Source organism: Zychaea mexicana (genome assembly GCF_025766255.1).
Source record: "Zychaea mexicana strain RSA 1403 chromosome Unknown BDB00scaffold_18, whole genome shotgun sequence".
NCBI lineage: Eukaryota > Fungi > Mucoromycota > Mucoromycetes > Mucorales > Lichtheimiaceae > Zychaea > Zychaea mexicana.
Genome location: NW_026516681.1, coordinates 414,823 through 429,566, shown reverse-complemented (window position 1 = coordinate 429,566; position 14,744 = coordinate 414,823). Strand labels below are relative to the sequence as shown.

Below are 14,744 nucleotides of genomic sequence, written 5' to 3'. Positions count from 1 at the left end.
TACACTAGCAGATCTTTTAAAGTGCCCGTCTTACATCTGTGGTCGTTGGCTCTTTACTAATGATAATGCGCAAATAGTTGTTCGCACTATGATACAACAGCATGTGGATCGGATGCTATTCCTATGGTGTGTAAGATATCGACGCTAAGGCGTATTATTTTGTTTTAGTTTCGGCGCAGCTGTTGATGTACATGGCTTCTGTATATTTGCTCAATTTTCAAGCAGTAGCTAATATAGATATCTTGTTCGTCTCTATAATTGACTTTCTACTCTCTAAGATGGTGTGACTAACGTCGATTTTAGAGGTTTTCTTTTTTTGATATGAAATATCTCTGTCTTCTTTCTTCCTATATATCCCAAATTCCATCTCTTGTTCTTCATGTCTCATCTAGTCGATTTATCCATTTTTTTCGCATTTGCATCAGCTGTTGATAAACGCAGGCTATTGACACTTATGACCACGCATCCTCTGTCAAAGTGATTCTGGCAGCTTAACTTTTGACCTGTTCGGTGATGGTTGTGTTTGTCACTCGTGCCATTTCTAAAGAGTTTTGAATAAACTCATACCACAACATCGAAACGACACAAAATAGCTATTACCCCTAAAGATATGGATGAGCCTTTAATAGGAGTCACTAGGAATCTTGCAGGATTTCAAGGGACAACATTCAATATATAGTGCCTCTTCAAAGAGCGGCAAGTGTGCATCCTCCATCACCAATCCATTTCAATATACCATAGCATAGAGTAAACAGGTCTCTGTTTATATATAAGTGTAAGAATAGTAAAATGCACAGCATCTTACCATGACTGAGCACTTATTGGCTCTTGATTGCTTTATTTGCATCCACAGCCCATAAGCCTAATACATAATTTAAACGTATCAATAATAGATCACGTGCCATCTGAACTGAATCCATCATGAGGTTGATTTTGCTTCCGTCAATTTCATGCCAGTTCACCTGGACTTCCTGGATGGGTATCCGTTTGGACAGCTGAGCAATCATCAAGCACTCAATGTCAAAAATCCATCGCTCCACGTGCATATTGGGGAATATGAGCTGGGCGGACTTGCGGGTAAATAATTTGAAGCCGCACTGGGTATCCTCGATGCCTCGAATGCCGAGTAAGTAGACCATGCTGTGAAAGCATCGCATTAAAAAGTTTCGGACAAACGAGCGCTATATAATCAACATAAAAGAAGCTTAGATAACGTATCCGGTTTCTCTAATGTACGGCACAATATTGCAAGAAATTTAATCCAAACAAAATGGTTACCTTGACAACCGCCTCCGTAGATACCAAATGCGATCTGGATCCAACAGCTACTCCATATCCGTCCTTTGATACTTTATCCAGAGCACCTTCGAGTTTTTCCAAATCCGCGAATCGTGTAGCACCATCCGCATCGACCATCAAGCACCTTTCGCCTCGTGCACCCAGCATGCCCTGTAAGAAAGCATGCACACAGTTGAGTCGCATTAGCTGGCAGACATACACGCACGCGCAATCAGTTCTTTCTCTGTTCGTTGGCTGTTACGTTACCTGAGTTACCGCACCGCCCTTGCCTCTGTTTTTTTCTAGTGCGAGCACACGAATATCCACGTCCTGATGCTCTCTAGCAAAGTTCAGGGCTACTTGAACAGTACGATCTCGGCTGCCATCGTCCACAATCAGTATTTCATACGAAAAGTTCTTGTCTTGCAATTTTCGCTTTTGTAAAAACTCGGTGGTCTCGGTTAACATGGTGGGCAATCGCTTGCTTTCATCAAAGGCAGGAACAATGCAAGAAAGTGTTACGCTAGGCGTGTCAAAGACTGTCGGCATCTTTTTTCGTTCATTGCTTTTGGCATCTCTGTAGAACTTTTCATTTTCAGTTGCTTTTCGAGGTTTCGGCGAAAAGACGAGAAGGAAGCTGAGTAGCTGTTACATAAAGTAAGAAGAATAAGAACCACAGGCCAATCAACGCGTGTTAACAGAAAGCAGTGACCAAATAAATCCGAGTAACGTTTCGTTTTGCTGATACGAGAAAAAGAAAACTAACCGAGGTAGCGAGGATAGCCAGTGCGGCGAAGACGAGGACGAACACTGACATGGATATATAAAGGAAGGCGAGAACGACAGTTGATCTAGTTACAGATATAAGAAAAAGAGTGAGTGGTATCAGAATGAAAGGAAGTTAAATGTGCGTGAATTCTCCTTGTTTAGGCATCCAATCGCTGGTGCCAGCATTGCAGCAGCTTTAAAAATAACCTTTCCCGCAACGGAGTTAGTTACACAAGGTTCTAGTATCACCTTCCGCAAAAGCTTTTGTTTTTTCTTTTGGAAAAGAAAGTAATGTCAACCCCAGAAAAGCGATCTGCACCAGATCAGTCCAATTTAACCGGCCGTCAAAAACGACGAGGTATTGTTTTTTCTTGAGGAATTAAAATACTGGCACTATTGGCAGTAACATTTAACAGGCCACAATCGCGATATTAGCAAAGAACAGTAATGCACGAAAAATCGGCACGCCAAAGGAATTCATAAACACGTTGGGTAAGGTTCAATCGTGAACATGAGCACAAATATTTGGGAACATCGCTTATACTCAATTGTGGAAACATATATTAAATGTGTAGCAAAAGATGCTCCACGAGTTGCAGGTGCGATCCGTGCCGATGAATTTACAGCAGCGCGTTTACAAGAGATCAATGCCATGCAGACAGCTATCAGAAATGCAGGGTATGTTTTCAGAAAGGTTTATGCGTTATCGGGTATAGTCTCGTTTTAAAAAAAACTCACTTTCAGATATACCATATACGCAATAGAAACGCATTAAATACCCTTACATTCCAAGCGTTGCCGCGTGATATGCGACGACGTGCAGCTAGTCACAAGCTTACACGTCTTCCGGCTCATTTACGAGCTAGAGCAGCACGTGAGGTACATCTACACATACAAAGGGATAGCACGCATGTGTCTGCTCTGTATACAAGATTTGTTTTTGCTGATGAATGTCTTGCAAAACTGCATATGTATCCGTAGATGGAAAATAGTCCTCCTACAAAAAGGAAAACTCGACGAGGAAAACGTCAAAACAAGGATGATGTCGTGTCCCGCGAGTATCTTAGACGGCAAAGTATGGAAATGATAATGTGGATGTTTGATTGATATCTATCAACATGCTGATTTCCATTGTGATGGATAATAACAGAGGAAAACAAGTGGATGGAAACGCACATATATCACACGAAGCGGATGCATATGAATAACATCTGGGGATATCGCTTGGTAAGTTAATTGCATCTTGATTTACTGTTGGCAATTGGAAGTAGTGTGTTATCTGGCTGACTGTTATTACAGGCTGCTCGTCCAAATGTCAAATCAGCAAGATCCTTGTATCGAGCATTTCAGCATACGTCTATCATTCATGATGCGTCATACGTGGGATGTCTTGAACTAGTTGGCAAGCAGGAGGATATCGTCTATATCGTGAACACAGTGACAGATGTCACTCTTCCATCTGTTGGAAGCGAAAGGTACTGTAAAATGCATGTTCATATTTCCTATCTTTTAACGGTTTAGTCTTCCTAGCATCCTCATTGTTGAATTTCTTCTCCCTCTTCAATAAATAGATTTATCAAAGGAAACCGGATCGGTCATACACACATATATGAATATATGAACTGTCCATCCAACCCAATCTGCCCAGTCTCATTTTTATGGAAGCCAACAATGCAATGCAAAAGTGAAGGTGAAAATGTCCATACGTTGTGGCTATGGATTCATCCTTCAGCCTTTGAGTGTGTCCTAAAGCAGTTGAAACATGCTCGCGAACAAACAAAATTAGGTATTTAAAACAAGGAAGGCTATATGTATGTGAACTCGAAACAGATTTGCTAACTCTTCAAAAATCTCATATTGTAAAGATGCTGTACGTGTTAACGACCTTCGAGACGAGTTCATTCGTTTTGATCTATCCGGTGCTCGGACGACGGCTCTTTTACAGGCCATCGTTAAACCAGTGGAAGAGAGCAATCAGGTTGACAAGGATGCTTCCTCAACGTATAAAAGTAGCAAAGTCTGGCGGGACTTGTACCATTTGCGTTCGGCAAGCTCAATACCCCCAGGATCAGTCATCGGACTTACTGTCCAAGATCCTCGCTTAGCGTAAGCTTTCTCTTTGTAGTTGTTATAGATACGGAAGAAAACGAAAATTATTTGGATCTGACGTTTCTTCATCATAGTTTTGCACAAAAGGTTCATGAGCGGACAAACCAAGTACCTCCGGAGGCTGATAGCCGGCTCACAGAATTGTTTGCTCAATGGCCTGAAGACATCGCTTATTCGGATATCTGGGATGAGAACATTCGCAAAAAGCTTCTCGAAAGTTTGCCCTCGGAACATGCACTGGCAAAACGGCGAGAAGAGGTAAGAAAATAAACATAAACTATTAAGTGAGGCCACGGAAAGCTTAAGTCATGTTTTTTTTTTCTTTTGCAGAATCTTCTGCCCGGAACAAAACTCGAGTTCAAACCTAACGACGGCGATGTTCAAATCCCTGTCTTGCTTGTTCAACGCAGTCAAGGACAAGGTCACAGTAGGAATAAACGCCGCGGCGAGCAAGACACATGCAAAACCGAGCTATTGGAAGGATGGACATTGTTTTTGCCAAAGGGTTGCGCTATGCCGTTTTGGAAATCGTTTATGTTTGCTGGAGCACGTGTAGCCGGTTATGAGGATTTGCATGCACTCTATTTCGAAAGTGGAGTACCATGCTACCCTTACGATTATCTTGGCTCGCGTGCGTGTGAAGATGCGCGCAACATGGCAAAACATGAAGCAGAGAGCGCATGGCTGCGACGACCTCCGGCAAAACGTCTCAACTATGCCAAGTTAGGCGTGGAACGGCCATTTGATGCTGCTTTTGATACTCTGACGCTCGTCAGCGCAACCACTAAAACAGTCGCAATGCTCACAGATGATACTAGTGGTGGGGACGAAACAAAGCCGGGACCAGACTTTTATTTGCTGCATGGACACAAGGCCGTGTCCGTCGTACTATCCGCTAAAACAGACGATGAAGCACAGTCGGCGCTCCTGGCATATCTTGCAGAACTGTATACGAAACGTGGGTTGAAGCCCATTGCAACTCTGCCGTTTGATGCAGCTTTGATACAAGTGCGCTTAGAATTTTTTGATCGTGGACGACCCGAAGCGAATGCCATGATTTATCTTATCACTGATGATGCCGAATACGAGACGCAAACAAGTTATATCCGTAACAGAGAACCTGGTCTAAAGAATAAGAAGAAACTGCTGGAAAGCTTAGAAGATGATGAGGAAGCTGCCGCGATGGCAGTGGATGAAAAGGTGAGCATTACACTGTTGTGACATGGGAACAGATGATAGTATTGTGTTTTTGTATGCAATAACGATTAACTCTCTACTATTAGGAGAAGCTAAAGTTCCCTCCCCCAGACGATCTCATCGGGTACCTCACCACGGCAAATTTCTCTTTTCATGCAGGTTGCGGATCTGGTTTGGGTGCCTGCACTGCACGTGGCATGCGTCGGCTGCAAGAGCTAGATAATAGGTAATTAAGCTTTTTGTTGTTGTTGTTGCTAAGCTGGTTTTTGTGTGACATTAATTTAACACGGTGCATTTTATCATTTCTAGTCGACAGAGAGAAATAAAAACGGTTGTTCTTGTGCGCAATACGAAGGCACTCCAGTGCAGACCTGCAAAACTACAGTTTCTTCCATAATCGCAAATAAAACCATTTATTTTCAGCTTGAAATATGTAATAATACACAGTTTGCCGTTGGTGGATGCAATTGGTGGTATATGTAGGTTTTATAATAATGTCTGAAAATCGATCATTGTCAACTGGTCGTCATGCAGTCGCTTCCATGTCCGGATAGAATCTCCCCAATAAGCAATTTCCCAGACTCTGGCACGTCGGGGCCAGCCGAGATGACCAGCGCCGTATCCGCCAACACCCAACCCTCCACCGTAACAGAGGAACACACCATTCCGATCCAAGCAGTAATCGTTTACATGGTCATGTCCACTAAATACATATGTAACCTTATTGTGTTAGTATATAACTCCAAGCGTTCCGCAAGATAGGGTATATGTTTTCTTTTACCATCCTGTCACCTTGATATCACCAGCTGCAATATATACAATTGATAAGTAAACGTAACTGATCGTCTTCTGTGGAGGCAAAAGGTTCCAAGTTGCAAGCATATTATGATAGCACGTCTCTTTATTTTTACCTTCTTTTATAGCATCAAGGATTTTGGCAGCACCATCTCTTGGACTGCTTACCGATTCTCGTTTATCGCCTAGTCTTGGGTTTGGTTCGCCCTCCACTTCATTATACTCCCTGTCATCATGTGATACCGACGTTTTCAATAATTCCAATTGAATGTTAGATGATAGTCAGAGGCAGAAACAAAAACAATAGAACATATCAACTGACCAGATTGGAATATGGAAATATGCCATGGCGTTCGGTTTTTGGGATCCAAAATCAGTAGTATTTCTGGCAAACGAAGCTGATGTATCTTTTAACCAATCGAGCTGGTCTGGTTTAATACAATCGTAGTCCTTCTTGGTATCATCTGTATAAGCGCCCGAATCCAAAAAATAGATTGAAAATTTGTGCTCTCTATATGCATATATGATACTACATATTTAATATTTCTGATGAAGGAACGCTAGCACGATACATTATACTATTCTACTTACCCTTCCTGCGTCTTGTTGGATAGTACTTTGAGCACATAATTGCCAACCCCTGAGACATGCAGTGGACCGCGTTGCGTAAGTGAATACGGCATTTGTAACATGGTCGTCATTAGCTCTTCTCTGCTCAAGTCATTCTCGTCATCGTGATTTCCAAAAATAGCCGCCTATTTTAAACAGCATACGTTTTTCAAATATGTTGTTCATAAAGCATGAATTATCCATGATACACCAAACTTTCGAAGGCCCCTTCTTCCTTACCCATGGAATCTTTCTTTGGATAACAGGGTCTGCGAATTTGAATGTTGCTGCACGAGCATCGCTGACGCCTATTATTTCAAGGAGATCAGTATAAATGCAGGGTATCATCCCACATAGTAACAAGAACAGGGTATATACCTTCGCCATCAATATTGTCACCCGAAAACACAACGAGGTCAGGGCGTTCCAAATCTAACAGTCCCTCAATTCCCTCTATGGTCGTACTATCACCCTTGCAAACCATCTATGCATCATGTAACAAAGCACATATGTAAATATATACATGTACACTGTGCGCATCAGTTTTATACACGGAGTTTCTCTTCTTTGGCCCACTATATGTATTTTACATACGTCGTTAGGAACATCACGACATTTTCCTTCTTCGTTCGTGAAATGCAAATCGGCCAGTTGGAGGATTTTAAATGATCCAACATCATCAAATCCAAGAGGTTGTATCTTTGGAAGCTCTAGTATATGTGTATGGTAGGTTATATATAGATCATTTAGTATCTAGGTCCGATCGGATAAATAATCTTATAGACGTATATACCTGGAAAACCTCGACGGTAAAATAAAAAGGTAGGCTCTCCAAAGCTACCTTTACCATCCCCATCGCTATTCAAATCCGCCTGCACCCTAGTCCAACCAAAAGGGACGACAGAAGGGTGCCCGTACTCGATTGCCAACTCCTGAATGGCGTTTTTATACTCATCATCCGTTGGCTGTTCCTTGACTTGATACCATAGATGAATTGATGCACCACGTATAGTAAGTTGGTTTAGATCAACATCCACTTTTTGGTATCCTTCTGGGGTGCTTTGGTCGTTCAGTATAACCGCAACACTGTGAAAATAGGTTAGTGATTGTTAATGCGCCTTATAAGCCCTTGTCTTGGTATCGATTTGAAATTTAGATGAAAATATATGTGTGTGTCTTACTCTGTCACAGGTGGCTGGCCTCGTACACGTTGATAGAAAAGATAGACTCGCATGCCTACGATCACGCCTTCATTGACGTCTTTTTCCACCCTATGCCATCCCTGATTTTTAAACACTTCTCAATAATCACGACCACAACAAACAAACTTTAAGATGGGAACTATCCACCTTACATCCATGTAACAGTCATCGGTTAAACAAGCTTTGGCCGATATGGCGGTAATTGGATCTATCAAACTGTCTTTTAATTCACTCACATAGACGCAAAATATTTCGCTCTTTTATACCTTTATTATCTGCTTGGCTATAAAATAGGTAGATCGATTCACCGCCTACACCTTGATTTAGGTTCATGGGTACACGAACATAGTCAGCAGAAACAACGGGATGCGAGCCTGTTTTGACAATCATTGAAGTAATAGGATTATGACTCGTCGCTCGATCTTTGGTATAGTACAAGAACAACGCCGTATTGTCGGTATTATCGTCGTCAGCAACCGGTGCACCCTCATTGAGGTTGCCATCGAGACGCGTCCAAGTGTTACCGGGTGGTTCATCTCCTGCCTTTACAACCTGAATGCCTGTGATGGGAGCAGAAGCCGGGTCTTCTTTAATGTCGAGATAGACGGTTTTCAAAAGAGTACCCGCATTGAGATCGACAGGAATGCGCATGTACCCTGGATTACGCGCACAGGCAAATTGTATGTCGCAGACAACTAGCTTCAAGTGAGTCACATAGGCTTTGACGCTGGTTGCTATTAAAGATAGCAGCAAAAGTAGTACTGGTACTAGTGGGCGGTGCTTGCTGTTGCCACGACTTGGTATTCGCATAAAAAAAAGAGTAGTGTGAATTAGGAAATTTTATCCAGCCGCTTGCTTTTCGTTTACTTTTTGCATGAAATTCGCGGCATACAGAAAGTCGTAGCGGCCGATACTGCACAAGACACTCTTCATAATTCATCATCTATCACTACCGTTATACCAGAAAATATTAAATGATATAGTGCGCTGCTTTTGCCCGATGATTGATGTCTTTGTCAATTAAACTTCGAATCTTGTATTCCTTCAAATGACGCCTATCAGATATATTCTCGTTAATATGGCCATTCATCATGATGTTGTACAGTGCCCGCTCGATAATTCGATCACTTTGGTCACAGCCGTAAGTGATCGAATTATCGAAATATCGAGTTATGGAATTGGGACTCCGTTAAGAAAAGGAAGGAAGGTTCAAGAAGAAAGTATAGGCACCCTGTCATCTTGTAGTAATAAAGTAGCTGATGTCATCTGTCAGCAAAAAACATTGTCTTCTTTACGTTATCTTTTTACTTCAATATTATGGGCAACAATTCACTTACAGACCGCCAAAAATTTGCTATTTGCACATACAAACAGCAAAATCCTAAAGTCGGTCAACGTGCTTTAACACAATGGGCTAAGGATGAGTTCAAACTCGAGAAACCACCTGTCCAATCGACAATCTCGCTTATTCTTAGAGAAAAAGTAAAGTATCTCGCTATGTCGGAAACCGAGCTTAGTATGAAAAGAAAACGCGTACCAGCATTGCCAGAAGTCGAAAACGTTCTTGCAGAATTCGTCATGGATATGGCATCTGTTGGGCAACCAGTCAACAAGGAAAGCATCATTCTCCAAGCAAAAATTCAAGCAAGACGCCTCAACATTGTTGTTCCTGAAGGATTTCAGTATTCTGACGGCTGGGTCACCAGATTCATGAAACGTCACAGATTAGAATCACACGGTATCCATGGTGAGGCTGGCTCCGTTGATATCGACGATGAAAAGATCCAAAAGCAGCTCGAAGAAGTCAAGGCCAAAATAGCCGAGTTTCCACCTGAATGCATCTATAACATTGATGAAACGGGACTTTTTTACAAGCAAGTGCCACGTCGAACGATTTCGAACAAACCTATTGCCGGACGAAAAGTCGATAAAAGTCGTGTAACTGTTGTCCTTGTCACCAATGCAACTGGCTCGCATAAACTTGGCCCCTACTTCATTGGACGCTTTGCTGGAGGAAAAGATTTTGGATCAAAGCTGAGTAAGTTAATGTTAGTAAAACATGAAAAAGAACGACAGCTGATTCAATACACCATAATAGTCAAGGACTGTTACAAGTATTACAACAATACGAAAGCGTGGATGACAAGTCGATTTTTAGAGAGATCTTGCGCAAGCTGGATTCGGCAGTGTTTCATGCACATAAAGGCAAAAAAGCTCTCTTATTGATGGATAATGCACCTTTGCATAAAAACTTGGATATTCAGTTAAAAAATATCGAGTTGTGCATGCTTCCTCCAAATACCACATCCCACTACCAACCGCTTGATGCAGGAATCATTGCTTCGTTCAAAAAAAAGTATAGGTACATTGTAAACAACAGGAGATTTAAGCAGACAAAGTGGTTTATTTGGATGTTAAGAAAGCAGAACTTGTTGGGCCAAATCTATTTTAGGAGCATCTTATTTCGCAGAGCAACAATTGGCTACAACAACAACGAGCTTCACGATCTTTACAACATTAAGTTCAAACAAGCCTTGGACTGGTCTATTATGGCCTGGGACCGTGTCTCGTCCGAAACAATTTCAAATTGTTTTCGACATACTGGCCTTATGTCAGTGGAAACCCTTACAGAAGTAATTGAATCCGAAGAAGCTGTTGTTTTGCAGGAGGAGGAGGAACTGACCGTCGAACTTGACTCGTACCTAAGATCTGTCAGCAATGATCAAGATGATACGAACACAGTTTTCGTGATTCCAGATGACGAAGACGACGGGATCCATGAGATGTTGACGCTGGAAGAACGAATGGATCGTTTGGTGAATCAGAACGTTGAAGATGAAGGTACAGTACTACTTATCAATCTTCTAGTAGGGACATCATACAAAGTAAGTGCATTGATGGATAAAATCCGCTCGTCTTTATAATAGGCGAGGAGGGAGAGACCGAAGAACAAAATGAAGAAGAAGAAGATGCCGATGCGAATATTAGGGCAATTAAAGAAAAAAAGCGCCTCTACCAAAGTTTTATAGATAAACTTGACATCACACACAAATTGGATATGGACATCTTGTATCTGGTAAAAAAAGAGTTAGACTTTTGGAGTCAGAGGAGCGGCAATCAGTGAAGCTGATGCAATCCCACCTCATAGACTTTCTAAATTAAGTGAATAAATATATACTACGAATTTTTATTGGGAATACATGTTAACTCTGGACTCTGATGTATGATCCGACACTGATCGCTGGTTCGATTCCGCGTCACTAAGCATTTCTATTGGCTTATACTTGTCGATATGTCACAGCCAAGTGATCGATGATCGAATTATCGATTTGTCGATATTTTACTGCTTACCAGCCTGGTCATTTAAGAAAGTGATCGAATTATCGAAAATATCGAGTTATCGAGTATCGAATTATCGAGCGGGCACTGTAGATAAGGAGCATATATAGCTTATTGTTTTCCCTATACTATATGTTGCAGCTAGCGATTATTGCTCGCAATACAGCTGTCCTTGCTAATATTGAGACATGTTCTCGACATGTATGATACAGTTTGGGACACGGAAACTTTAGTATGATAACCGGCAGGATAAATCCAGCTGCTTATGTAACGTTGAGGTGGTATCCGAAATACTACGTGATAAACTACGTACGTCGAGTCTTTCGATCTCACATTCAAACTTTGGAATGGATAATATAAACAATGACATTACAAAGGAGATCTCTGTACTAGCATTGTCAACAGAGAATAGAGTATATGATCACTGCGTACTGTATGTATGTGACGCAACAATTAGAGGATATAGAACATAACAAGTGCGCATAGGCTCATATGATACGTAGTATTCAATAAAAGGGGTCTGATACCTTCCAGCGGAAGAGCTCAAAGCGAAAAGTCTTTTTTGCTGTTAACTTTTTTTTTTTATGGAGGTTGGTCGGCCTCGAAATAAGTAGTTTTATTTGCAGTCCCACGTGTCAATGACAGTGGCGGGCTGTGTGCGAAACAGAGAGAACAGATTGACTAAAAAGATACTTGAGTATGACTATGGCTAAGAGCGATATAATGTGTGGTAAAATGTGAAGGTAGAGATAGGGGGTGTTGTAGCTATGATATGTTTTTTGTGTTTGTTTTTTTTTTTTTTTTTTTTTTTTTTTGTTTTTAGGGTGGGGGTATAGTATAGAAGAAAAGATTAAAGATTTCTTAAAGAGATAGAGGTCGAAAGCGGATTAACAGAGAAGAGACCCGAGAGGCGACCATGGATGGTACAAATGGCTCATCATGAAAGATAAAACGCCAATAGGCTGCCCAGATTGCTTGTAAAATGCAGGCAATAGTAGTTGATATGGTGATAGGACGTGTAGGTGGTTCGTCTGGTAACGTGTTTTTTTGCTGTTAACTGATAGGGCATGCTAGGGAAGGCGTTTCAAAAATTTCACGGATGAGTTTCACTGTCCGACATACGCATGCCGAGTATTTTCGTATGAAAAAGAAGGAAAAGAACTTACACGTTTTTAAGCAACGGGGCTCGCCCTCTCCGAAAAGAAGGCTTCCCGAAACCTGCGCCGGCATGCCGACGGTGCGTCCCACAACATATGAGAAAGACTCTGCCGAAACATCGTCAATCCCATACTCGTTGCACGAACTCAGCCGAAGCTTCATCGAACGTGCGATATAACACTGGAAAGCAAGCAACATAAATGCCCTTTGCTCGGGCGTTGTGCTCCCAGTAGTAGCCTGACAAAAACAAAGGAGCGAGCCTAAAAGGCCCGCCCCTTTGGGCAACAGAAAGGAAAGAAATTAAGGCAGTTAGCAGTCTTGCTAGACAGACAACGTACATTAAGACGAGACACACACACCAAATTAACTGATGAAATGATGTACTGTACTTACAGTAATAAAGCAGCGATCACACTGTGCAACCATCCTTGTTCTTTCATCCTTCATTGGGCCATGCCTTCAACTTGACAGCACGAGAAGCAACAAGAAGCGAGATGGACTTGTTGACCACGAGAAACAGCAGCTTGAGCAACAGGATGACGGCAACTAGCTTGTCCCTAGACACAGGAGAAGGCCTGGCTTGCTTGAGAACAAAGATGGAGTGATTTCAACCACTGTCTGTGATGGATGGATGGATGGATGGTGGATACATCTTGAGCATAGTAGGTAAACTTCTTTGACAAGTTTCTCAGGCCGGGAGTAGCACAGTGGTGGAAACTAGTGACAGCCAAGAGACTCAGTAGCAGCAGCAGCAGAGGCAGTGGTGTGAGGTGTCTTGATTATTACACGAGTGATGACATGATAGGTCTGAACGGTGGACACAGCAGAGACGAATGGCAACACGAAATCAACGGATGGCTCTTTTCCTAACCTTGTACGCCTTGTCCTTGCTGCCATAAGTTTCAATATACAAGTCAAAAAAGAAAAGAGAAAGGTGTAAGCGGCTAGCATATATACCTCAGCAATCATCATGCCCACATCCAGTATACCCCATCATCCCAAAGAAAATAGAATGCCGTACATTTTTTAATACTCACACTACTAACCGAGTAAGAGAAATATCGTAATGTGTGCCCTATGAAACATCCGTGGTGACGATGAGTATCAATCATCCTATGGCGCAGTCCCCAGCATTTGTCCTATCCATTTGCATCTTTCTTCATCTGTCCGAGCAACCCTTTGACTGTAATAATACTTACGTTGACCTTGTTACACTGACAGCACGCGGAAGGAGATAATGATACTTGCTCAGAGGGAGATATATGAAAAATGCTAATTTTACACAAATGCCAACTGTGATTAGCCACTCTTTTTAAAACCATTTACACACGGTCATTTCACAATTACCTAGCCCATTGCCCAATTGCCAAACATAAAACTTACGATCCTTCTCTTCTGAGATCTTGGAGAACCAGCTTGCATATTGCGACGAGGATCCTTCTTGTGTAGCACAAAGCGGAGATGGTCATCTATCACAAGGATGTCGTAAAAGGTTAATAGAGGGAATTGAAGGCGACGATGATTGTGGAAACAACGTATGTACACCATTTGTTGTATAGAAGAAACAACATCACATACCATTCATAATAAAAACAGAACCTTGGCGCAGCCGCAGCAGGAGGAAAGCATGGCCGTGCTTCTTGGATGAACAATCGCACGGGTATGCCTCTTGAGTGGCAATACTGTATTGATGGAAGACAATAAAGAAAAAGAGAGAAAATTTTCAGAGAAAAAAATACGCAGTGTCGTATATATACGTCTACGTTCGAATGACCCAAAAGAAGGGGCGATAATCGCTTGACAGTTTTCACGAGCAAGATGCGTAGGAATTGCCAAAAGAGCCGTCAAGTTCTTTGCTCTTTCATTATGGATATTCCCCATCTAAGCTGTGGCGATATTGGTACCATTTTCTAGCCACGGTCTTGTAGTTCACTGTTGTATGTTTTATTTCAGATAAGAGGCCTTGTCGTGTTTGCAAAGTAGAGTAAAAGCAAACAAGTGCCATGGTCTGATCGGAACAGGTCACTTCATAGTGTGTTGCTTTTCATGCAGTCTGGATCGGTTTCAGCTAGCCAAATAAGGAGATGCTGACAACAGTGATCATGTACCTGCCTAAGGCGTTTATGAGAATTCACGCAGACCAAAACCGGATAATTACTTATCCGAAGCAAAAAACGTAACATTTAAGTCGAGATCTCGGTTAATTAGTTTGCCGAGAAGAATATGAGCAGTCATTTGTTACATAATTACGCAAGGCACAAAGCACTTACCAATAGATCGCTCACTCAA

General features: G+C 41.9%; 4 protein-coding genes across 4 annotated transcripts; 1 reads left to right on the top strand and 3 right to left on the bottom strand.

The window, feature by feature from the left end:
• Positions 1-818: 818 nt before the first annotated feature.
• BDB00DRAFT_759619 (nucleotide-diphospho-sugar transferase) lies at positions 819-1,746 on the bottom strand (the record flags this gene model as incomplete). Its single annotated transcript, XM_053119145.1, has 3 exons — positions 819-1,181; positions 1,279-1,449; positions 1,546-1,746. The coding sequence occupies 3 exons, from the start codon at positions 1,744-1,746 to the stop codon at positions 819-821; spliced, it is 735 nt and encodes a 244-aa protein (XP_052982144.1).
• Positions 1,747-2,337: 591 nt separating this feature from the next.
• BDB00DRAFT_870100 (NUC188 domain-containing protein) lies at positions 2,338-5,749 on the top strand (the record flags this gene model as incomplete). Its single annotated transcript, XM_053126668.1, has 13 exons — positions 2,338-2,404; positions 2,482-2,538; positions 2,622-2,724; positions 2,811-2,925; positions 3,028-3,121; positions 3,197-3,273; positions 3,346-3,521; positions 3,618-3,832; positions 3,912-4,152; positions 4,230-4,413; positions 4,486-5,355; positions 5,439-5,578; positions 5,662-5,749. The coding sequence occupies 13 exons, from the start codon at positions 2,338-2,340 to the stop codon at positions 5,747-5,749; spliced, it is 2,427 nt and encodes an 808-aa protein (XP_052982143.1).
• Positions 5,750-5,763: 14 nt separating this feature from the next.
• On the bottom strand, positions 5,764-8,779 carry BDB00DRAFT_812267 (Metallo-dependent phosphatase-like protein). Its single transcript, XM_053122690.1, has 12 exons — positions 8,225-8,779; positions 8,111-8,166; positions 7,938-8,038; positions 7,550-7,842; positions 7,351-7,466; positions 7,135-7,240; positions 6,997-7,064; positions 6,739-6,902; positions 6,470-6,658; positions 6,264-6,373; positions 6,134-6,158; positions 5,764-6,055 (listed from the first exon to the last, which is right to left on the bottom strand). Exons 1-12 carry the CDS (start codon positions 8,766-8,768, stop codon positions 5,839-5,841), a joined length of 1,989 nt encoding a protein of 662 aa, XP_052982142.1. The 5' UTR covers positions 8,769-8,779; the 3' UTR covers positions 5,764-5,838.
• A 4,311-nt stretch (positions 8,780-13,090) lies between these two features.
• BDB00DRAFT_197059 (uncharacterized protein) lies at positions 13,091-14,546 on the bottom strand. The gene is made up of 5 exons (XM_053116434.1): positions 14,360-14,546; positions 14,034-14,137; positions 13,655-13,727; positions 13,502-13,530; positions 13,091-13,262 (listed from the first exon to the last, which is right to left on the bottom strand). Exons 1-5 carry the CDS (start codon positions 14,458-14,460, stop codon positions 13,192-13,194), a joined length of 378 nt encoding a protein of 125 aa, XP_052982141.1. The 5' UTR covers positions 14,461-14,546; the 3' UTR covers positions 13,091-13,191.
• Between the last annotated feature and the right edge of the window lie 198 nt (positions 14,547-14,744).

What these genes read in the sequence shown, in the direction of transcription:
- BDB00DRAFT_812267 (XM_053122690.1), bottom strand. Translation starts at nt 8,768, where the DNA reads ATGCGAATACCAAGTCGTGGCAACAGCAAGCACCGCCCACTAGTACCA. An exon ending in TCCAAAGAAAGATTCCATGG is followed by an intron (nt 6,903 to 6,996) that starts GTAAGGAAGAAG and finishes TGTTTAAAATAG; the next exon opens with GCGGCTATTTTTGGAAATCA. An exon ending in CCTTGATGCTATAAAAGAAG is followed by an intron (nt 6,159 to 6,263) that starts GTAAAAATAAAG and finishes TATATATTGCAG; the next exon opens with CTGGTGATATCAAGGTGACA.
- BDB00DRAFT_197059 (XM_053116434.1), bottom strand. Translation starts at nt 14,460, where the DNA reads ATGGCACTTGTTTGCTTTTACTCTACTTTGCAAACACGACAAGGCCTC. An exon ending in AAGACCGTGGCTAGAAAATG is followed by an intron (nt 14,138 to 14,359) that starts GTACCAATATCG and finishes CCATCAATACAG; the next exon opens with TATTGCCACTCAAGAGGCAT. An exon ending in GTCAGTGTAACAAGGTCAAC is followed by an intron (nt 13,531 to 13,654) that starts GTAAGTATTATT and finishes GATGTTTCATAG; the next exon opens with GGCACACATTACGATATTTC.